This window comes from Vicugna pacos, chromosome 11 (assembly GCF_048564905.1).
Source record: "Vicugna pacos chromosome 11, VicPac4, whole genome shotgun sequence".
In the NCBI taxonomy this organism is placed as follows: domain Eukaryota; kingdom Metazoa; phylum Chordata; class Mammalia; order Artiodactyla; family Camelidae; genus Vicugna; species Vicugna pacos.
In genome coordinates, this window is record NC_132997.1 from 10,789,111 (window position 1) to 10,814,616 (window position 25,506).

Genomic DNA, 25,506 nt, shown 5'->3' on the forward strand with positions numbered 1-25,506 from the left:
CCAAAAAGATGTACCCATCAGGGCATTTACACAGCACTGTTTACAATGGTGGGAAGAAAAACTGAAGTGAAATCATATCCAGCAATAGAGAATTCGTTACATAAGTAATTGTGCATCTTTTCATTCCCCTATGGAAGGAATTTCTAGAGTCACTTGAAAGGAGTCTGTGATGAATGTAAATGTCACATCCAGGGACTAAATTTCCAGAAGCCTTAACTAAAGGAATACTCATAAAAGATCACAGGAATGTCTGTACAAGAAGGATGCCAGTCAAATATCCTTTCTGACAGTGGAAAATGGAGAAAACTTAACTGTCCACCATCAAGACAATGATGCGGTAAATCACAACGAGCTGCGAGCAATGAGGGAGCCGGCGTTTCGCCGTGGTCCAGGGCCTTGTCCACAGCATTCTCTCACCAAAGGTGTGCGTGGGAAAGAGACCACACCCGCAAATCAGGAGACCCCTCCACTCTATCTGAAAGGACCGGGTGAGTCTGGAGTGGGAGGACGTCTATGATATACACCTGAGTGATCAAAGCGAGCTGCAGAAAAACATATAGTATGGTCTCATTTTTAAATAAAGCTTATATACACACACGTATACATGGAATTCTCATATGTGTGTATATATGTATGTCATAGGCATAAAGGTCATGAAATATATATACCAAATTTTCAACAGCTTTTAATCTTCGGAAATAAGGGGAAGGGAGGTAGGGTCTTCCTGTACCACCACAGTTCTCTTTTCAGTATTTCAGTTAAGTATACTTGGAATTTAAAAGTTTATTTAAGTCCGAAGTAAAATGGACGATGCCTCCACAAGACAGAATGCTATACTGGTCATCAAAAATCATGCCAGAGGAGATAGAATATTATAGAAAAACATATAAAAAGCCGAATGGAAAATGGAGGTGTCCACACAGCAAACAGTCACAGAGTGCTCTCTGGTTTTTTATGACAGAGGTGATACACACTGACGAAAATATATGTTAACGTGTTAATTATTATCTTTGAATAGCGGGACAAGGATAGCCTCTTTTGCCCACTTTTTCAGACTTATTATTTTAAATGCACATTCTTTTTCATCTGAAAAAAAACATTTTTAGGTGTGTAGTACTACGCATTGGAGAATAATACAAGAATACTTAGAGAAACAAGTAACTAGGAGACAAGGCAGCAGCATCACACAATGTAGGACGGGCGATCCTGATTAACACCATGCAGTTACATAAGGACCCACAAATTGAGAGCACCTGCTGTAACAGGGCGTGATCCCCTTCTATTTGTCAGCAGTGTCTTCAGGCCTGAGGCAGTTCTGAGCACGGCCAGTGTCAGTGCTGGTGTCTGGATTGATGCTACTGGGGGTGAGGGCACCTGCAAGCCGAGAGGAAGAACAGAAATCATCCTCTGCCTTTTCTGTCTTGTTTCTTTGTTACTTTAAAAGAGAGGCATATATAAGATAAACTGTGTATCTACCCAAATGAAATTTCAGTAATGAAACCGTTTTTAAAGACTTCACAGCTTATATTCTGCCTATAACTGTCTTTTCAACAAAGCATCATATTTATTAAATGTTAATTAACTCAGTTAATTAACTCCCTGTTGAAACATTCTAGTAAAGAACATGAAATGCAGTATGTAAAAGAACCACACCTGCAGTGACTAGCTCAGCTGTCTTGACGGCAGTGCAGTCAACCCCCACCATCTTGTGGCCCTGAGCTCCTGATGCTGGTAAGACATCACGCTGCTGCCTCAGATGGAGAGAAATGGTGAAAGCATTTCTTGAACCCTACAGCACTGACAAAACATAACTGACAAATCCCAGGCTCCTTTGAGGCTCTCATTTTCTGTTTCTGGCCAACCCCCGTCAATGAGCAGAACCACCCAATTCCCGAGCCATGGGACTCACGTGGGAAGGAGTTTTGGAGAAATTTCCAGGTATAGAATGTAACCAACTATACATAGAACTCTGAAAAAAGAAAAGATGCCATACTCTGATTTTGGAAGACACTCAAAATATTCTCCTGAGCCTTAGTAGCTGGAAAGGCTGAGCTTCTCCTAAGCCACTTATTTATTTCACAGCCAGTAAGCATCTCCCACAAACCCTGCTTCCCTGTGTCTGCTGGGAGCTTGAAGCACACTGCTGCTGTCGATCTTATAAGTCACAGGGCAGAGGCGTGTGTCTCACGCCTGCAACCCTCACACAGGCTCGCCTCCTAGCCTCACTGTCTGAACTTGGCTCCATTTTCTCACCTGTTTATTTAGTATCTGTTCTTCTGTAAGCTGCCTGAAATGCGTTTTGGAACATGTCAGAAGAATCAGTGGGTTGAGAAATGGACAGATTGAGAGGTGAGAGATGGGCAGACAGAGAGAGAGACTCCAAGAAAAGGGGAACAAATAAAATTTCCTATGCAAAACCCTCTTCTAATCAGGGAAGGAAACCACCACGGAAAAGTGTGAAGAGGCAGGTAGCTTAGGACTGTTTCCTGGATTCCATGAAAAGTCACACCAAGAGATGAGAGGGTAGAACTTTAAATAGTAAAAGAAAAAAAGTACGCATGCTTGAAAAATATATCTACAATATGTACTTTCTAAAGAATAGACTCAAATCAGCAAGGCCCAATAACACTATACTTGGGTATTTACAGAAGTGAGAATCCCATCTCCAAACCACAAGGCATCCCTTCGGAGCACTGACAGTCTACATGGGGCGGTCATAAAGCCGTCACTGCAAAAGCTATGCTACCCTGCACTTACGAGGAACGAGCAGCTGTGCTCGGGCTGCCCACGCGCGTCATTTACACCCCACAGCACCTCTACGGGGGGGGACGCCTAGCGAGCCCCGTCTCTGCAGGACAGAAAATCAGTTCTGGAGAGGCTAAGCCAACCTACCAGTTCTCCATCACACAGGACTTGTCACTCCAGAGCAGGAATCGAACTCGGTCCCACGAATGTAACCATGGTACTACCGTGCTTTGTGTGCTGTTTGTGTGTATAATACATTTGTTTCTATCATGAAAGGGTATTTAATAAATGATCGGTTGTCCTGTCTATCTCATTAGCTCACAATTAATCTTTATACTGTTGAATAGTACTCTTTTCCCGTGAAGAAATGAACGGAAAGAGTGGAGGTCAGAATGAGGTGGGGCTCCATTCTTTATCTGGGATCTCATCTCATCGAAGTCCCCAAACAGGGAGAAGGAGCAAATGTTCTCTTTATCTTTTAAAGAGAGGGCTCCAGTGATGGTGACTTATTCAATTCCAAAACCAAAGCTGGGGAAAGGGCACATGCAGCAATTAGAGCAGTATCAGCTGTAGGAAGGCGAAAAGAGCTCACGGGAGGGCTCAGGGGGCAGCCTCATTTAATTTCAATCGATAAAACAATAACACACTCTAAAAATATTAGCATACAATGGATTTGCTCTTTCTTGACATCTAGCAAGTTTCCACAGCCCACATGTAGCTTTATCGTGAACTAGTGAAAGGAAGAGTCCACAAACAGGGAAAATCAATGCCACAGGCAGGCTGAAACCCAGGCTGGAGTTTAGGAAGGGAAAGGGCATAGTTAAGAACTGAGGAAAGGCTGGGGGAAAAAATCATCACAATGACTCTCAAGCATCATCCAACAATCATATAATCATTCATTCAAGAGAGAGTTACTGAGGTCTTATTCTGTGCAAGATTGTACAGCGGGCGAAGCAAGAGCGCAGCATCCATGGTGGCAGCAAGTTGCGGGGCTCAAATACATTTCTGATCCCGGTAACTTGCACACTTGTCCTCAGTATAAAGGCAAAGATAAAAAAAGTAAAATAGTACTCTGTAAACTCAAAGCATTGTTGAAAAAAAAAGTTAAGAAGACCTAAATACAAGGACAGACACTCCACACACATTCCTCTATCAAAAGACAGTGCTCTTGGAATGGCAGTGCTCCCCAGAGCGATTCATATATTCAACGTGGTCTCGATCACAATCCCAGCGGGCTCCTCTGCAGAAACTATCTGCTGCTACAATTCATTTGGAAATTCGAGGATCTCAGTAAACAAAACGTACTTGAAAAAGAACAATTTGAGAGGACTTGTAATTCTCAATTTCAAACCTTACAACTGTACCTCCAGGTGAGATTAGAGGCCATTGTGAAGTTATTACTGTGTTTATCCTTATTTACTAAATTCTCTACAATGAATATTACTGTTACAATAAGAAAAATAAAAAATAAGTTATCCTTTAAAACATGCACACCGATTCATTCATTGGGAAAAAATTATTTTATCAATAAAGAGATAAACAAATATCTAGTGAAAAAGGACAACTTAAAAACAAGAGTGCATTTGCATTTTTCATAAATTGAAAACTGAAAAGCACTAAGACGTCAAGTTTCTAGGGAGACCAATGCAACATATTAATAGTTATTTTCAGAAATCCTAATATAACAATGAAAACTCAGGAAAGGGAAAATCGTGACTGACAGCCAACTGCAAACACATGGAGAGCAAAGGCCTAGAAATCACAGTTCCTGCTACTAACGCAATAGGAGAGGAAATTCCTCACTGAGGGGACAGTGGAATCCCATGCATAAGACAGGATACACATTACAAACTGCACTAGAATCGGGGGTGATTTTCTTCGAAGAATTCTAAAGTTACAAAATTGCTGAAAAACTATTAAAACACTGACAGAAAGATTAAAACACACAGTCATATATATTATATAGAAACATATGAAGTCTGCTCCCATGTTGCATAGAAATACAAACATATTTGTTCATTTATAGGCACTGATTACTTTATCCCAGGTAGAATATTTCAATTAAAACAAATAATCAATATTACACTCCTCTTGTCAAATCTACTTGATAAGTTACTCTGCTATGTAAACATAATGTGTCTAAGATAGATCTAAAATTAGTGAAAAACATCTTTTTATGGTTTCTTGAACTATTCTCAAAATTCAAAGCTTAATTTTAAAACAGATCTGAGAAGTAATTCTATACTACCTTTTCCCTCATGAAATAAACAGCAGTCTATTGTCAAAATTCTGTCCTTAAAATGATTCACGAGCACCGTATCCTCACAAAACTGCTGGACAGCAAGGCACTATCCAGACACTGTGACCCAACAAATGAAACACAAGGAAGACAGTGACCCTATTCTGGAGGGCTTATAGTCTGTGTCAACACTGGGGTTTTTATTTGATTGATTTGATTGGGTAGCAAAATAAAATCAGTCAAGTACTTTCTTCTTTGAGCATTCTATAAGTCATGACTCTGCTGTTAGTGTCATGAGCAGGAAAGACTTAAGCATGACTTGATTAGGTCAACTAGTAACAATCATCACTGGAGAGTGAGTAATAAAGAAGTTAACTGATAGCAATGCTTCTCCATATATGAGACCTAAAATAAATCTACACCGATATCCAAAAGTAAAATTAGGAGATGAGGTCCCCAATGAGAAAAAAATCTAACAAGAAATCAAAAAAGTAAAGACTTTTTCTTTAACGATTCCTGGAAAGAGTGGAGCATGGTGGTGAAGAGCTCAGATGCTAGGGGAAAATATGAGGGTCTGAATTCCCACAGCACTGGGTAGCTTTGACACTGATATGTCAGTGAAATTCTCTGCATCTCAGTCTCCGATGCATAGACTGGGGACAACAACAGTACCCATCTCCTAGAACGGTCTAAGAATTAAGTTATTTTAAATATACAAGTTTAAATAAAATACATCAGATATTTAATATTATCCCAAAAGCACAAGGAAAAATGAAAACAGAGATAAATTGGAGTTCATTAAAATTTAAAACTTTGCTTCAAAAGACACCATCCAGAAAGTGAAAAAACAACACTCAGGAGAAAATTTTTTCAAATCATTTATCTGATAAGGAATTTGTGTATCAAAAATAAAATTCCACAGCTCAACAATAAAAAGACAACTCAATTAAAAAATGAATAAAGGATCTGAAAATATATTTTCAAGGAAAATATACAAATGGCCAATAAGCACAATGAAACGATGTTGAATAACATTAGCTCTAAAGGAAATCAAGTCAAAACAACTAGGAGAAACCGCTTCACACTCACTACAATAGATTATAATCAAAAAAAGATTAACAAGCATTAATGAGGACACAGAGGAAGCGGAGCTCGCAGCCCTTGCTCGTGAGAACGTAACACAGCGTGGCCTCTTTGGAAAACATCCTGGCATGTCCTCAGAGAATTGAATATTTGGTTTCTGAATGATCCAGCAATTCTGCTTCCTGGCCACAGAAGTAAGAGAACTGAAAACAAATGTTCACATAAAAACTCCTACAGAAATTTTCACCATTACTTTTCTCCATTACTTTTCAGAGCCAAAAAACAGAAACAACCCAAATGTCTATCACGTGATGAATGGGTAAACAGAGGGGCCCAGCCATACAGTGGAATATTATTCAGCAATAGCAAAGCATAGAGTACTGACCCAGGGCCACAACGTGGACAAATATTGAAAACGTTACTCAGTGTGAAAGAAGTCAGTCAAAATAGATGGTTCCACTTACATGAAGTGACTTGATTTGCATGAAATGTTCAGCACACGCAAATCCACAGAGACAGAAGAGTGGCTCCCTGGGGCTTGGGGAGAATGGGGAAGTTGATAATGTCTGCTTATGCGTACTGGGTTTCCTGTTGGGGGGATGAAAATGTTCTAAGATTGACTGGGATGCACATTTCTGGGCATAGAGTAAAATCCGCTGTACATTTTAATGGGTGATTTGTATTAAAACTATTAAGAACAAAAGCACCTTGGGCTAGTACCTTCCATAGTAAATGCAAATTGCTAACATTTATTACAGGAAGAAGAAACTGCCCTCAGCATGAAAACAGGAGATCAGCAAATATTAGTTAACCGAAATTGGACAAGAGCATTTCACTTGAAACTGTTACTGAGTGTACACGAAATATTCAGTCATGACAAGGAAAATCAGTTTGACATCACGAAGAAGCATTCTGCTTCAAATGCAATTCAAGGATTCGGCAAGCCCAGCTGCTACAAATGACCAGAGGAGAAACCTGGTTCTTAAAACAAGCACCAGAGCCAACAAGGAAATGGTGGTGAGGAAAGCAGGCGGCCTAAAATATGGAACAGTGTGCTACAAATAATTTCTCCACTGAAAATTCAAAAATAAAATGAAAGTGATGTAATGCTGTGTTGAACTCACGTGAATGGCCTTCCTGCAGTGCTTGACAGTTCTGTAACCCCGAATGACTCAGGAGAATCAGCATGGCTCCTGGGATTCCCCAAGTAACTGCCCACAAGCATGCTGACCACCATCATATCTGCCAGGGTTGAATTGCAGAGAAGAGACCAACCTCTGAAAGGCACAGGGAATGTTGACAAGGGAATAAAAGGCTGCAGTCAATCCTGGGACAGAGGCCCTGTGAGCAGAGGCCAAAAGGCTGCAGGTGAACTGGAGTGGCCCTGGGGCAGGAAGGGACCACAGGGGAGCATATCTCAATTATCTACTCTCTCTCCCTCGGGTAGGAGGGATAAAGCCTGCATCCTTCTCACCTGGAACTGTGGGTTCTGGCTGGCGGAAGTCTTACCGACAAGGAATGAATTACTCAAGACTGTGGAAAAAGGAAAGATAGCGAGAGGGATTAGGGAGCCAACTCCACGAGTCTCTCAAATGCTCCCATATTTATTGTGTATAATCAAAGGAAAAAGTCATTAACAGTTGTGAGATAGTAGGCAGGAACTTGGGGAAAGAAGGGATGAGACAGAGATTGTAGACTCCACCATGAGTACTAAGGCTTAGTTTACCTTTAGGGAAGTCATGGGGTGAGGGGAACAAGATACATTTTTTAGACATGTTTATTACAAAGCAGACCACCAGACCAGCCTGGTCCCTGTTTTGGGGATAATAGACTATCTAACACCACACAGGCCCGGCGTTTATATCTGAGGGCCTGGGTCATTGCTGTGCAATAAGCAGAGTGCTATCTATACCCTCAAATATGTAAGCAAGGCATTGTCTCTCCTTTTTATGGCAAGGAGACAGAAGTGAGGATGCACAGGTGCTTGCATTAAAGCAGTTACTAAGCACATTTTTTCTTCTTAAAGTTGACAGTCGGCTGGGATGTGTTACAATTTGTTAACCCAATCATGGGCTCCCACATGGAACCATTATGGAGGACATCCTAGGATGACAAATCCTGGCTCTGGGTCTTTTCCTGCCAGCTTCAGCCACTCCAGCAGGGTCTAGACACATCCCTGAATAACGATCCCACAGAACCACCTAAACTCTTAACTCCTGGTGCTTGAAAATTAATTTTAGCTCTACACAACTTTCCGTAGAAAAGTTTCAGAAATAAAAGATATTGTATTCTTTTTATATCTCATCATAAGACTGATTTTTCTGATTGCTCTAAGCTGCTTCTACATGGAAAAGCACCTAATTCTGCAGGTGAATTCAGTACTTTCCTTTGGGCATAACTAGACAGTCTGGGCTGTCTGACTTCTATTAGTCAAATACCGATACACTTAATTGATTTCTTTGCTCATCAATTTCAGCCTGGAGGTGAGGGTCTGTCACTATTTTCCTCAGCCCACCCTCTACTCTTTTCTCATCAACATCTCAGGCCTCCTGAAAACAAAACAAAGCATTTGTTTCCCTTCATCTACACTTTCCACAAAGGCAACAGGAATCATCATGCCTAGAGAATGAATTCAACACAAATGTTACAACAAAAATCTATAAACCTGAAGCAACTCCATCTCCGAATCATGATACACAATGACATGAGAGTAAGTGTGTCAGGTACAAAGCACGCGTGAGCCTGAACACCTCATTTCTATTCTTCAAAGGAAGGAAGGTTTTCATATTTTTTCTTATCATTCTTTGTCATTGTTTCTGATTAAGCCAAAACATTTTTTATGAAATAATTAAGCACTGCAATAACAGATTTTCGCTGTATCAATTACAGAAGGAATTCAGAGGGGATAGGAAAACCCACCTCTGTAAAATATGCAAAATTCCTTCCCCTGTTAAGAACACGAATACAAAATTCAACAGAGAATTCGAATTCTTGTGGAGAGGACAAAAGCCACAGAATCAAAGCAAAGTCATTATTATGACTCAATCCAAAATTCACTGGACAAACATGCTCAATGCATTCAAATAATTTTTAAGGCACACTGCAAACCATTCACTTAATTATCTACAGGCTAGAGGAAGAATTTCCCTCTATAACAGACAACATAAATCAATAGGTTGCCCCACCAAACAAGGAACAAACATCAGGTTTTTAGCAGTTCTGATAAATCAGCAAGTTTTAAAGATCAAAATCCAGAAATTTTAAACATTCATTCACACCAGAATGAATCAAGCACTTAAAAAAAAAATAACCCAGAGAAACTAAACACATTGATCACGTACCTGGATCAATGAGAAATTCTTGTACAGCTGGAAAAAAAGAACAGGCTATAGCCTTTTACTTGAAAAATAAAGCTACTTTTAAAGATAACTGCTAAAACACATTTCATCATTCATGTTGCCTTGAAAAATCTGAGGAACTTGTCTCTGATCAGAAAAGCAATTCTGAGTATTAGTATTTTACAATTCAGTGCCAGTTTGCTTTAGAAGAAAAAAGAAAAGCTACTGTTTCTCATCTTGCACAAAGTTTAAAGAACCTCCCTGCCTCTATCTCCTCTCATTTTCTAAGCTCATGCTCCCCAACCCTTCTGAAACAATTATGAGAACCTCTTATTCCCACCAATATGCCAAATCACAAAAGAGTATCAATTTATTTGTGTAAATATATACTTACACCTTGAACTGGAGGAGAAAGGTTTCAGAAGGCTATATGGAACTTATTGCTACATTCCTGAAATCACACACATACACGTTCACAGAGACACAGACATATACAAACTGAATTACTGGGCACTTCACAAGCTAAGGACTTACAACTTCTAGAAGATAACTTTGTAGTTAGTTTAAAATACAAAACGGTCAGCTTTTGAAAGCCTTGAACATTGCAAAATCATCCAAATATCAATGAGATCCAATTAGCCTTCTCTGTAGAATGTAATTCCCCATGATGGCAAAGCAGACCCTAAGAAGTAGTGGATCCAAGACTCGTGCTTTTCACTAGCTATGACCGTTTTAAAACACGTTAAAAGATTTAGAAAGGTATGTCCCTACGACATTTATTCGTATTGAGATGGCATATGTATTCAATTGTCTATGCAGAAAATAGGACCCATGATAGTGTTTAAGAAATATTTTGTGTATTGAAATATTTATTTTAAAGTGCAGACAAGGAGGGTGGGTATTACTCCGTTGTAGAGCACCTGTTGAGCATGCACATGTTCCTGGCTTCAATCCCCAGTACCTTAATGAAAATAAATAAATACAAGTGTTTATTTAAAAATAAGAATAAATTCATATAAAAAAATGCAGACTAAAAACCACTGCAATCTAGGAGCCACAATTATAATAAAAAACAAGTGTTTCTATCAAATATTGACTATACGCCAATCACAGAGACAACCACAAATCACACCTGACAACCATCACGTGTGATTCTCAGCAACCCTACTAAGTAAACACGGATGAGAAACCCGGCTCTGCGGATGAGGAGACGGAGCTCGGAGGAGCCGGGGACGCTTACCGTCCTGCTCCCCGTGACACCGCATCAGCCCAGGGAAAGCGCTGACAGAGCTGCACTGAGGGGACACCCAGCTGCATGGAACCTTGGGGGATTGGGGAGTCCTAGAAAATACTCTAAAGTGTTCAGTGAAAAACCAGCTCAAATATATTACACTGTGCTCCATCCTCTAAACACGGAACATGACTGAGACCTTTTTGATGCCTCCGTGTCCTTTCTGCCATCATCAGTTACGTGCCCTCTCAGCGCGACCAGTCATGAACTGGATCCCATACGAAGTGCACCCCATATGCAGAGCTTTTAAAGCTGTTTTATGAAGTTTGTAAGACTCCGTCTATTCCTCACAAAGGCGGTCATCCAGCACTAGTCACCGGTGCTGATGTACCACCTGAAATCACACCTTTCTGCATTTTAAAATCCCTTCATGTAATACAGAGTTTTAAACAGCAAAGAAGCAGCTCAACCACAGACAGTGGACAGCTTTTCACCATACGGACTTGAACAGCCCATCGGACTACCTGGAAGCCCTTTTCTTCTATTAAACCCACTTCCAGGTACTTCATCTGATTGGTGGACTCGGCCTCTGACTGACCTACTCAGAGAGATCCCATCCTCACATCCGGGGGTGGGAGAGGACCCTGCTGCTGGGAGAAATCAGTGAGGAAGGTGGACATCATCCAGCCATATCTGCACGGGTAGAAATGCCACATGCTCAGAAATTATACCGTCAGCACCCCTGGGCTCCCATGGACTGGTTTCACATTAACCAAACTTATGACACACTGATGCAAGAAAACCAGAAATTCAGTTTATTAATGTAACAGGAGATGTGAAACTACAAAAGAGATTGAAATATCAGAGTTCAACCATGAGTACAGATTCTCCTCCATGGCCCAATCTCGGGCAGGCAGTCACATGGCAAGCTTGGACAGAAGCAGAGCAGGAAGAGTTTCTAGATTAACTCAATGGACTAAATTTCTGTTATAAGAACAGATCTACTGCCTGGAAAACAATTAACGCCAATCACGGGGCGCACTTCATGGGCAGTGGCTGAGACACGACTGTGAGCCCCTGTATAACTCCCCTTTCCCTGTCCTTTCTGGTCTAACTGATGCAGAGGTACAGAGATCCAGTGGTGCAGATACCTCTAAACTCCCAAAGCTCATCCCTGGGAGCCTGGAAACCAGATAGCCAGGGTTTAAACCCCAGCTCTGCCACTTACTAGCTCTGTTACCTTGGCCAAATTACTTACCCTCTGTGTGCCTCAATTTCCACACTTAAACCTGGGATAACAATCAAATCTTTCTTACTCACTTGTTGTGAAGATTGAAGGATTCATTTCTGTAAAACTCTCAGAAAAGAATGTAGCATATTTTTGGTGCCCAACAAATGTCAATTTAATAAGAAAGTGATTTACAAGTCTCCCATCTAATCATCTTCTGTGTTTCATGGCTAGTCTGAGTCCCAAAGGAAATCCTTTTTCCCCCTCTTATAAACTCTTGAGGAGCACCCTTCTCTTTCAAGCCACCACCTGTTTAAACTGAGGGAGGGGATCCCTCCTCCCCACTCCTCTGGTCCATGGGAGACTGCTTCTCCCTTCACACCCCTGACCACTGGCCCACGGCTATCCCTCCTCACACTAACAGATTGAGGTGTGAGTCCGGGGAGACAAGCAGGGCATATGAAACCTTTCCTTTCCCTCCAGTGTTGGCCACCATTAGGAAGCAGCTGGGATGCTCAGCTCCATGGCAAGACACTCCTGTGCATTATGGGCCAGATCCTCTCAAGGGAATGCTCGCTGTGGCCCAGAGTTACCTGGGACTGCGTGAGTCTCTAATTCTGGGACATAGTGTCATGACACTCACTCTCCCACAGCCCTGAGTTTCATGGAGAACGTGGCTTCATCAGTAATAAAGGAGACATTTATCGCCTGCCTGTTCTTCTTTGTCATCTCTCAGTTGGCTGCTGGACACAACATGTGTATAAGTATTGGGTCCCCTTAAGCCCCAACATATATGAAGTAACAAAAAATTCTGTGGCTTAACATTGGTTCAGGGCGACTGTGTAACGGTCCTGACTCTGCTGATGCTAAATTATGTGTTTAGGGACTATGGAACTTCCTCAAATATCTTTCATCATAAAACCAGCTTTCCTTATTTTCCTGTTTCTCAGTAATTGCCAAAGACTCTCAAATGATGGCTTCACACCAAACAGCAGTTAAGTTTATGAGCCCTCTTGACATACACACTGTGCTAAACACTTTACATAATTTCTTATTCTCACAATTCTACAAAGCAGAAATGAGTGTCCCCATCTCACAGACGAGGGAAAAACTCCGAACGAACTGACTCAGGATCACTTAGCTCAGTGGCAGCGCGTGCACGCAAACCCAAGTCAAAACACTACACCCCTTCGTATATGTACCAAATCTCCTACCACCCATTGACACACAGCGGTGGGGATAATACTTAGGGAACTCAGTACACTTTTCAGCTTTAAGGTGCTCCAGAGGCCTCTTCTAGCTCTTTTATAAAATCCCGGCTCACTGGTTTCTAACACTGCAAGAGAAGTCCGATGTTCGGAGCGCCGGCCAGGGCGGAGCGCCGGCGCAGAGCACGCAGCCGCACAGAGCAGCGGAGCTACCGGCGGCGCAGGCAGGGGGAGAGCGGCCCCCCGTCTGTCGGGCAGGAACACAACCCCTGACCGAGGTGCTGGGAGGGGGCACGACCCGCCATCATGCCTGTCCAGTCTGCAACATCTGACTGCGGCATCCGGAGGGGCAGTGACCCGCCCGCCCGCAGCAAAAGAGAGCTGCATCTGACCCCGTGTTAAGAGGAGGCGCGATCTGCTTGCCGACAAGTGCTGGGAGCAGCACAGAAGAGGGCGCCAACGGAGGGCCTATGAAAACAAGCTGAGCTTCCAAAACAGGACGAAGACAGAAGGACTTCACATTAAAAGCACACAGACTCCAGGAGAACAACGACAACAACCCTTTTTTTTTGTTTGTTTTGTTTTGTTTTTTGGTTTTTGGTTTTTGGTTTTGGTTTTTGTTTTGTTTTGTTTTTAATCTGTTTTTACCTGTTCTATTTTGAATTACTCTCTTAATTTTTACTTCTTAATTCATTTCTATTTCTCTTGGATTTTGATGTCCTGTTATTGATTAGACACAGGCTTCAAACACATATATTCATCTCCCCACTCCCCTTTTTTATTTTTTAAAGGTTTTAAAAGGACGTCTCCACCCGATTAATACTCTACTTCAACCCGCTCTTCTATTATTCATTATACAATGTTTTCAAGCCCTCTTTCTCCCTTCTTTTAAAAATCTTTCTCTCTCTCTCTTATTTTTTTCTCTTTTTTCTCTTTATTTTCTTTTTTCTTTTTTTTTCTTTTTTTCTAAGTTCTATTCCTAAATAGGCATTAGATAGATAAAATTCTTAAGATCCAAAATAGAGAATTGATGCTCCATAAACCACAATGCCAGAGAGGTATGAGCAAGATGAAGAAGCAGAGAAACCTTTCCCAATTAAAAGAACAAGAGGAATCCCCTGAAAGAAAGCTCAATGAAATAGACTTCAATAGCCAACTAGATCAAAATTTCAAAAAAGGAGTGGTCAAATTGCTGAAGGAATTAAAAGAGATGGTGCTTAGAGAAATAAAATATGTCAAAAATGAAATTGAAGCTATAAAGAAGAGCCAAGCAAAATGGGAAAACTCATTGACAGAGATGAGGAATGATCTAACAGCTGTGCAAAGCTGACTAGTTAATGCAGAGGAACGAATTAGTGATCTAGAAGACAGGGCAACAGAAAGCACCCATTCAGAAGAACTACAAGATAAGCAAATAAAAAATAATGATAATAGCATAAGGGACCTATGGGATAATATAAAGCATCCCAATCTTCGCATAATAGGGGTCCCAGAAGGGGAAGAAGGATCAAAGGGGATTGAAAAGGTTTTTGAAGAAATCATTACTGAAAACTTCCCAAACTTAAAGAAGGAATCAGATATACAAGTACAGGAAGCTCAGAGGGTCCCAAACAGGAAGAACCCAAATAGACCCACACCAAGACATATCATAATCAAGATGGCCAGAGTCAAGGATAAAGAAATGATTATAAAGGCAGCAAGAGCAAAGCAAAGAGTGAATTACAAGGGAACCCCCATAAGGCTCTCAGCTGATTTCTCTACACAAACACTACAGGCCAGAAGGGAGTGGCAAGATATATTCAAAGCCCTGAATGAAAAAAAGATGCAGCCTATGATACTTTATCCAGCAAGGCCACCCTTTAGGATAGAAGGAGAAATAAAGAGTTTCACAGACAAAAAAAAAAAAAAGCTGCAGGAGTTTAGCAACACTAAACCCATGCTAAAAGAAATATTGAAATGGCTATTCTAAATTGAAAAGCAGCAGGATGCTACAGAAATGAGAAACGTACAGCTGGAAAGGTGATAACCCATGAATTACAAATAAAGAAAACACGAAATTATAAAAGAAGACATACAAATCACTGAGAGTGGGAGAGGGAGGCAGGGAAATATAGAATCTTTTTTTCTTTCTTTTTTAAATTTTTTTAACAGAAGGATGGGTTTGAGATCATGTTATTATCAGTTTAATAAAAACGGGTATAGGTTAATAGATTTACAAAAAAGGGTAATCACAAGTCAAAAATTTACAAGGGAGTCACAAAAATTAAATAAAATCCATGATAATAGAAAGGAAAATTACCAAACCACAAAAGGAAGAAGAAAGGAACAAAGAGGATATATCAATTCAACTGCAAAGATAAGTTCAAAATGGCAATAAACACACATCTATCATTAATTACTGTAAATGTTAATGGACTAAATGCTCCAGTCAAAAGACATAGAGTGGCAGAGTGGATAATAAAGCAAGAACCTTCAATATGCTGCATACAAGAGACCCACTTTAGGGAGGACACATATAGATTGAGAGTGAAAGGATGGAAAAGGATATTCCATGCAAATGGAAAAGCCAAAAAAGCAGGTGTTGCAGTACTGATTTCAGACAAAATAGACTTTAAAACAAAGGCCATAAAGAAAGATAAAGAGGGACATTTTATAATGATTAAAGGAGTGATACAAGATGAAGACATTACACTCGTTAATATATATGCACCCAATATAGGAGCACCTAAGTACATACAAGAATTACTAACAGAGATAAAGGGGGATATTGATGGGGATACAATCATAGTTGGAGATTTTAACACTGCATTAACATCACTAGACAGATCTTCCAGACAGAAAATAAACAAGGCAACAGAGAAATTAAATACTACAATAGAAAAACTAGATTTGGTGGATATTTTCAGAGCTTTACACCCCCCAAAAATAGAATATACATTCTTTTCAAGTGCACATGGAACATTTTCCAGGATCAATCATGTACTTGGGCACAAAAGAAACCTCAACAATATTAAGAAGTTAGAAATTATCTCAAGCATCTTTACTGACCACAATGCCATGAAACTGGAAATCAACAACAGAGAAACAAAAGAGAAAAAAAGAATAGCATGGACATTAAACAATATGTTATTGAAAAAACAATGGATCAATGAGGAAATCAAAGCTGAAATTAAAAAATACCTTGAGAAAAATGATAATGAAAGCACAACCACTCAAAACCTATGGGACAGCAAAGGCAGTGCTAAGAGGGAAGCTTATAGCAATACAGGCCTTCCTCAAAAAAGAACAATCTCAAATAAACAAGTTAACCCAACACCTGAATGAATTAGAAAAAGAACGAAAAGCCCCAAAAAGCAGCAGAAGGAAGGAAATAATAAAGATCAGAGAGGAATTAAATACAATAGAGATTAACAAGACCATAGGAAAAATCAACAGAATCAAAAGCTGTTTTTTTGGAAAAGTAAATAAAGTCCACAAACCTCTGGCTAAACTCACAAAGAAGAAAAAAGAGAGAGCACAAATTAGCAAAATAAGAAAGGAAAATGGAGAAATTACAACAAACAAAATAGAAATATAGAATATCATATGAAAATATTATGAAAAAGTATATGGAACCAAACTGGATAACCTAGAGGAGATGGACAAATTTCTGGAAACATACTGTCCACCAAAACTGAATCAAGAAGAAACTGAACACTTGAACAATCTGATCACTAGAAAGGAAATAGAAATAGCAATTAAAAACCTCCCTACAAATAAAAGTCCAGGACCGGATGGCTTCACCAGGGAATTCTACCAAACATAAAAGAAGAACTCACACCAGCCCTTCTCAAACTCTTCCAGATGATTGAAAAGGAGGGAATTCTCCCAAACTCATTCTATGAAGCCACCATCACCCTGATACCAAAACCAGGCAAAGACACTACAAAAAAAAAGAGAATTATAGGCCAATATCACTGACGAACATAAACGCCAAAATCCTCACCAAAATTTTAGCAAATAGACTTCAACTACACATAAAAAAGATTATACATCATGACCAAGTGAGGTTCATCGCAGGGACACAAGGCTGGTTCAACATACACAAATCAATCAATGTAATACATCACATCAACAAGAGAAAGGACAAAAACCACATGATCATCTCAATCGATGCAGAAAAAGCATTTTATAAAATTCAACATCCATTTATGATAAAAACTCTCGCCAAAGTGGGTATAGAGGGAACATATCTCAACATAATAAAAGCTATATATGACAAACCTACAGCCAGCATAGTACTCAACGGTGAAAATCTCAAAAGCTTCCCACTAAAATCTGGACAAGACAAGGATGCCCACTATCACCACTCCTATTCAAAATAGTCCTGGAAGTCCTAGCCACAGCAGTCAGGCAAGAGAAAGAAATAAAAGGGATCCAAATTGGAAAAGAAGAGTTAAAAGTGTCACTATATGCTGATGACATGTTACTATATATAGAAAACCCTAAAAGGTCCACACAAAAGTTTCTAGAGCTGATTGAAGAATTCAGCAAGGTAGCAGGTTACACAATTAACGTTCAAAAATCAGTTGCATTTCTTTACACTAACGATAAATCAACTGAAAAAGAAAGTAAAGAAACACTCCCCTTTAAAATAGCACCCAAAGTAATAAAATATCTGGGAATAAATCTAACCAAGGAGGTGAAAGAATTATACACAGAAAACTATAAACCACTGATGAAGGAAATTAAAGAAGAATTTAAAAAATGGAAAGATATTCCATGCTCCTGGATTGGAAGAATCAATATTGTTAAAATGGTCACACGGCCCAAGGCAATCTACAGATTTAATGCAATCCCTATCCAATTACCCAGGACATATTTCACAGAACTAGAACAAATCATAATAAAATTTATATGGAACCATCAAAGACCTAGAATTGCCAAAGAATTACTGAAGAGAAAGAAAGAGGCTGAAGGAATAACTCTCCCAGACTTCAGACAATACTATAGAGCTACAGTCATCAAGACAGCATGGTATTGGTACCAAAACAGACATATAGACCAATGGAACAGAATAGAGAGCCCAGAAATGAACCCACAAACTTTTGATCAACACATCTCGACAAAGGAGGCAAGAATATACAATGGAATAAAGACAGTCTCTTCAGCAAATGGTGTTGGGAAACCTGGACAGCAGCATGTAAAACAATGAAGCTAGAACACTCCCTTACACCATATACAAAAATCAACTCAAAATGGATTAAAGACTTTAACATAAGAAAAGATACAATGAACCTCCTAGAGGAATACATAGGCAAAACATTATCTGACATACATTTCAAAAATTTTCTCCTAGAAGAAATAAAAGCAAGAATAAACAAATGGGACCTAATGAAACTTACAAGCTTCTGCAGAGCAAAGGAAACCAGAAGTAAAGGAAGAAGAAAACCTATGGAATGGGAGAAAATTTTTGCAAATGTAACCGACAAAGGCTTGATCTCCAGAATATATAAGCAGCTCATACATCTCAATAAGAAAAAAATAAACAACCCAATCCAAAAATGGGCAGAAGACCTAAACAAGCAATTCTCCAAGGAAGACATACAAATGATCAAAAAGCACATGAAAAAATGCTCAATATCACTAATTATCAGAGAAATGCAAATCAAAACTACAATGAGGTATCACCTCACACCAGGCAGAATGGCCGTCATTCAAAAATCCACAAATGACAAATGCTGGAGAGGCTGTGGAGAAAGGGGAACCCTCCTGCACTGCTGGTGGGAATGCAGTTTGGTGCAGCCACTGTGGAAAACAGTGTGGAGATTCCTCAAAAGACTAGGAATAGACTTACCATATGGCCCAGGAATCCCACTCTTGGGCTTGAATCCAGAAGGAAATCTACTTCAGGATGACACCTGCACTCCAATGTTCATAGCAGCACTATTTACAATAGCCAAAACATGGAAACAGCCTAAATGTCCATCAACAGGTGACTGGATAAAGATGTGGTATGTTTATACAATGGAATACTACTCAGCCATAAAAACCGACAACATAACACCATTTGCAGCAACATAGATGCTCTTTGAGAATGTCATTCTAAGTGAAGTAAGCCAGAAAGAGAAAGAAAAATACCATATGAGATCGCTATTGTGTGGAATCTAAAAAACCAAAACAAACAAACAAACAAAAACAAAGCATAAATACAGGACAGAAATAGACTCATGGACAGAGAATACAGACTTGTGGTTACCGGGGAGGGGGTAGAGGGTGGGAAGGGATAGACTGGTATTTCAAAGTTGTAGAATAGATAAACAAGATTACACTGTATAGCACAGGGAAATATACACAAAATGTTATGATAAATCACAGAGAAAAAAATGTGACAATGAGTGTGTATATGTCCATGAATGACTGAAAAATTGTGCTGAACACTGGAATTTGACACAACACTGTAAAATGATTATGAATCAATAAAAAATGTAAAAAAAGAAAAAGAAAAGTCCGATGTTGCCACTGTTTGCACAGGAAGTCTGAAATGTTCACAGCGAGATCACAGAATAAAACTAAGTCATAAGCAGAATAATATTTCCAGGTAGTCAGACATAATGGACAATTTGCTACCCTGAAGCACTAAGCAAAGGAATAAAAAAAAAATAACGTTGTTTAAGACTTCCTTTACAAACAGGAAAGTTAAGACTGTAAGAAAGTGCAACAGCGCCACCTATGGCTTAAAAGGCCTTCCAGGTTGCCTGGAAAGATGCAACACAAAAATTGTCTGTGGATCAGAAACAAGAATCAGATAACTAAATGCTTTTGTAGCACATACTGCACTTCGCTTCAGGAAAGGGAGGGGTATTCAGTACTTAATCAGATATTGCTAATACTCCTGAATATATACAAAAGACACAGGCTCATGGAAACTCATCTTTGAAGTGGAAAGAATCCAGTCCAGCCACTTCATTTTACAGGAGGGGAGACTGAGATCTGGGATCTATCCTCCTGGCCATCAGCAGCAAAGCTCTCCTAGTCCTCATGTCTTGCACTGTAGCAAAAACCAACAGACCTGTACTAGCCCTATATTCATAAATGTCATGTCTGTATTTTTTCCAACAGTAGGTAATCTAAGTATCTTGCAAAATACTTCTCAAAGAGCCAGGAAGTCATAGAAGTGTACTGAAATACAAAAACATTTATTTACATATTAAAACAGCATGAGCTTTTTTCTATTAAAAAAGCTGACATGTCAAATCAATGTTTTGATATTTTAAAACCTATTAAGAGTGCAGAAAAGTAAATCAAAATTTTCTTTAATCACAAAAGAGAGAAGCTTATTCCCTGAAAATGATCAATGTGGATTTTTCTAAACTTAATGCTTCTGGTCAGATTCCTACGAATTTAAATGTCTGAGTGTATAGTTACACGGCAGCATGTACACTGAGTTGTAACAATACACATTCTGTGTAAATAATCTTCAAGGTCGTCTGCTTAAGTCAATTTAACTAGTCCCTGTCTCAATAGAATGATACAGATTTCATTAAAACTTCATACTGCACGCACACACACACACAAAACCCTGAATCCTTGTTACTTTAAGCCATATTCATATATATCCATATTGAATATGCATCAGAAACAAGCCACCCTCTTTAGTATTCACAGTTGATCCTTCTAAACTATCTGTCATTGTGACAGCACATTTTTACTAAGCAGCTCTTGGATGCTTTGTATACAAGGCATCTACCTCTCACAGTCAGACACGGTAAACGGCATCACTCAAATTTCACAAATGAGGAAATATACTTAAGCCATGGAAACAACGTACATATTTATCATCAGTAAAGAAAAGAGTAAAGATTTTACTTTCAATATTCACTGACAAACTTTTCCTCCATACTAAGACTACATACATAAAATAAATTCAGTCACTGTAAATTATTCTGTCAAAAAGCACCACTAGAGAAAAACAAGCAACATCAATAGCAATGATTGGACTTTCAAAGCCCACTCCTATTTTGCACTATAATCATTTTTAATGTTTTGTTTTTAGTGCTTACATAGCACTAAAATAAAGAAAACATAAACTATTTAAGTCATTACCTGAGAATGCAACATTTGTGAAAATGTACAATTTTAATTTATGCCACTCTGTCTCACATTCTCAATGTTGTCTCTCCTCTGAAGGCCTCATCAGGCTGAGATCGCCAAAATCGGTCATTTATGGACTCACAGGTGTTCTGGAAACCACTCAACGGGAGGCTGATCAGAGGAGAAATTGAGAATGCATCCTGTGCAGCCTGGGTTCCAGCACCGAGCTAGGCACCGCCAGCTGCGTTTGATTTGGGACAAGCTGCCCACCTCTCAATCCCTCAGCTACAAAAAGGCGACATTTATACCTATCGTCAAATACCTGCTTTGAAGTAAAACATGAGAAAAACAGTTTAGCCTTTGGTAGGTGTCCACTCACAGCAAGCTTGGTCATTATGATGATGAGGATTACTTTTAATAAGTTAAGCGAGACCAAAAATTAGAAATCACCATAAAGGAGAAACATTTTAATTCAATAAGCATTTCCTTTTGAATGGATTGAAGAAAGTTCTAATGATTTTTTTAATAAACCAAATTTTGTCCATTAATTTTAGATTTACAGGTTTATAGACAAGTCTCCAAAAAAAGAATTAGAGGCCTCTAACCTCTGCATACTAAGAAAGTAAAGTTTAAAAAAATTATGGGAGAGCGTATACCTCAGTTGAGATAGTGTGTGCTCAGCACGCGTGAGGCCCTCAGTTCAGTCCCCAGTAACTCCATTTAAAAACTTTTTTTTTTTTAAAAAGGAGAATTAAAGGGAAAAGATGGAGGACTACGGAATTTTTTTAGAGAATCCACTCAGATTTAAGATGGGGAAAAAATATCCATTTCTCACAGGAAATCTTGAGAACTATGTAAACCGGATCTGAGTTGTCTAGTCTTTAACATTATTCATGAATTCATATTACCAAGTCTTAAAACTACCTGATAACCCACAGTGGTGATAGTGATCATAAAACCTGCCAATGCGGATCGAACTCCGGCTAGGGCTGCTCTGTTCTGACATCTCTGTCCCTGAGGCCTCACCAGGCTGACAGCACTAAATTTTGTCATTCATGAGCATCTCGTGTAAGTCTTCCATTTGTGCTTCTCAGTCTCCTCTCACCAGCTCCTCTGAGGGAAGCACTGTTATAAACTTCCCCACCCGCAGATAAGGCCACTGAGGCACAGAAACTAAACCTGCTCCAGGTCGCATCGGCATTAAAGGACGTCTGTATTTCTGCTGTTTTGCGATTGACAAAGGAATTTGAGATATCAATACAAGATAGACTGTTAAATAATCAAGTCTGTCAGGTCTTCACCTCAAAGAGCAGATACTATAAATTCCTGATGTAGGAAGAGTCTGCCGCCACAAAATGACTCAGCTAGAAATTAATATCCAAGATGAAGCAGCGGATACACATAAATATTCACGACTGTCAACTTCACTCACGGGTCTTGGCCCTTCACTGCCTGAACTGGGGTGAAATCCCCACCCGTGTCTGGGAGGGAAGAGCGGCTCTTCCAGGTCTCACCCAGGCTTCATGGGCTGTTTCCCCCTACAGACTGTCCTCAACGATTAAAAAGCTCTCAAGATTTTTACACCAGGCAAAACTGAAAGACATTTCTGCATATGGAGCACTTTCTCAGGCTTAAACCATTTTTGCCTACACTCAGCAAGGGGGAAAAAGAAACATGACTCTGCAAAGTCTCTTAGCCTTACCACTCACAGGAGTTGAATGATCTCAGCACAAGATGACCCTTCACATTACAGGATGAGAACAAAATAAAGCCGCCCCAACAACAGGCACTCCCAGAGACAGCGCTCAGTAGCCTTCTGCATACTCACGGTTGTGCAGCCCTCACCACCATCTATTTCCAGAACACTTCATCACCCCAATAGAACACCCCTGTCACTAGCAGTCACTCCACAACCCTCCTCCACCCAGCCCCTTGCAACCATCATCTGCTCTCTGCCACTGCATGAGCCTATTCTGGGCATTTCAGATCACTGAAATCAACAATATGCGGCCGTTTGTGTCTGGTTCCTTTCAATTAACGTGCTGTTATCAAGGCTTTCCCATGTTGAAGTGGTATCAGCATGTCTCTTTCCTTTGAAAATGTTAAACTTTATTAGAAGGTGGTAAATACTATCAAAAATAGTAGAGAGGGGTATAAGGGATGGGGTTTCAAAGGGAAAAGGCCGGGTTGAGCAGTCAAGGTGGACTTCCCAGAGCAGATGGATTTTTCATATTCCCCTTTATTTATTTTTTCTTTTTTATTCACTCTTATGTCTGAATAATGTTCCGCTAAATGGAGATACTACATTTTGTTCATCCATTCAGCAGCTATATATGGACGAGGTCCAGAAGAATGAGTGTAAGTGGTGGCTAGCAAGGCCGGCATTTAAGCAAAGGGCAAGATGTGCTTTCAAAAAAAAAAAAGCGAACAATCAGAGGCACAAGGAAATTCAGCGCATTTCTGAGAAAGTGCATGGTTGCTTCAGTAGGACTGCCGTGCAGGGCTGTGGGGGAGAGTGACAGGAGACACAGTGAGGGAGTCACCTGAGAATATTCCCCACTGCAAGCAGCTCAGCCAATTCTCCTCCCTCATCCTGTATTTTAGAGACATTTTTGCTAGCTTTTCTCTTATTTCAAGTAAAAGTACTTCAGTTACACATCTGATCATCTGCATCAGACCACATTAGCTCCAAGCCACAGAAAATCATTCACTGACCGGAGCAGCTCCAAGACATAACATTGATGGACCAGGGAGTCCTGCAGCATCGCATCCTGCAGGCACAAACCACACATGTTCCCTGGTGATGTCCAGAAAGTAAAAGGCATGGAAATATCTCACTGCTGCTGCACGACATCTGCCCCCAAATTGCCCCCAAGTCATGCTGGCACAGCACTACTCAACCCTCGCACTACCCAAAAAAAAAAAAAAAAGAGAGAGAGAAAAGGAAAGAAAAGGAAAGAAAAGAAAAGAAAAGAAAAGAAAAGAAAAGAAAAGAAAAGAAAAGAAAAAGAAAAGAATAAAGCTAAGAAAGCAAATTTAGGTTCTTCCATTGAAAACAGCAACCATCACTGCCAGTATCTGAGCTGGAATGATCCTGACTTCAAAAACCACTGTGCAGTTACTATTCAAACGTGACAGACATATATGTATTTCACGTAGATGATATTACAGTGGGATTTTTCTTTTCGAAATTTCCAGTTTCAACATTAGCACAAGAAAGTTTATGTTTCAGTTTTTAAAAAAATCAATTATTTTCCACTTTCTTAATTTTGAACCTATTATTATTTTATAAAGGGAGCTATGCTGCAGATTATAAACCAAATATCTGGCTTCTGCAAAAAAGACCTATATGACTTCACTATTTCAGAGCAAGCTTTAATGATGCTTTCAAAAGTGGGGTCTAGGGCGCTCACTAACAGCTCTTTAAATACTGACAAAGATGTGCTATTATGTAATGCAAAGGGTCTACCTACACATCAACTCAGAAACCAAAGAAACTACACGAAAGCCTTAGTTTATCATTTTAAAATATTCCTATTATTTTGAATATTAAATTTCTTAAAAGATAAGATATTTTTTTGAGAAAGACATCAGTTGTATTAAATTTCCTCTCACCAAGAAAGCAATCTTTATCAAGAATTAATACCCCTATGGAAATCCAAAAGACGGGACGTTTCTAGCTAAGTTAACCTACAGATCTCAACACAAGACTAAATCCTATCAAATCTCACTTGAACGAGCTCAGCAAAGTCCTGGGCTACTCTGGAACTTAGCTCTTCTTTTCCATATGTTGGCAGAGCTAAGATCATCACACAAGGCAGGGAAGGAGAGAAGAGGTAAGTCCACCTGGCGGCCTCCATCTGTTTACTTCCAGCCACAAGGTGTCGCTAGAGCGACCCCGCTAACAAGCCCTCCCCATAAGGAAATCCGGCATCCACACTGCCCCTGCGGTCCCCAAGCAGCCCCGATGCCCCTCTCCCACTGGTGGCCTCCGAGCCTGTGAATGGTTTCTAATGACCCTCCCAGTTGGTGACACCCTCCCCCTCTTCCCTGCTACACACACACACACACACACACACACACACACACACACACACACAGCCAAGGCAGCCTTCCCAAAGCACAAATTTGATTACATCTCCCCCACTTCAAACCCTTCAGAGGCTCCCTGGTAGAGTTCTAGCCCCACCCCCGACCCTGCTTGCCTATCCTCACCTCAGTACCAGGTCCCCAGTGACCTCAGGGGCCCTGTGACTGCTGCTTCCCACTAGCCTCCAGGCTCATTTTAACTGTTTGTCAAGGAAGCCTTCCTTCCCTCCAACCTCCGCACTTTGGATTAGGTGCCCTGCTGTGTTAATAGA

The 25,506-nt window shown here is 40.0% G+C and overlaps 1 protein-coding gene across 4 annotated transcripts in view; it reads right to left on the reverse strand.

Moving 5' to 3' along the window:
* Nucleotides 1–269: 269 nt before the first annotated feature.
* LOC140699625 (uncharacterized) overlaps nt 270–25,506 on the reverse strand; it is a 40,227-nt gene continuing 14,990 nt past the window's right edge. For 3 of the 4 annotated variants that reach the window (XR_012077846.1, XR_012077844.1, XR_012077845.1), the window contains exons 2-4: nt 1,654–1,747; nt 1,254–1,374; nt 270–542 (exon numbers count right to left, since the gene is read on the reverse strand). Coding sequence is in view for 1 of the 4 variants with exons in the window: in XM_072972257.1 (XP_072828358.1) it covers nt 1,280–1,374; nt 1,654–1,747; nt 1,910–1,969 (249 nt within the window). In the remaining 3 variants the exon portion in view is untranslated. Of the gene's footprint in view, nt 543–1,253; nt 1,375–1,653; nt 1,748–1,909; nt 1,970–25,506 lie in introns of all 4 variants that reach the window. The other variant, XM_072972257.1, reaches the window with a different exon arrangement.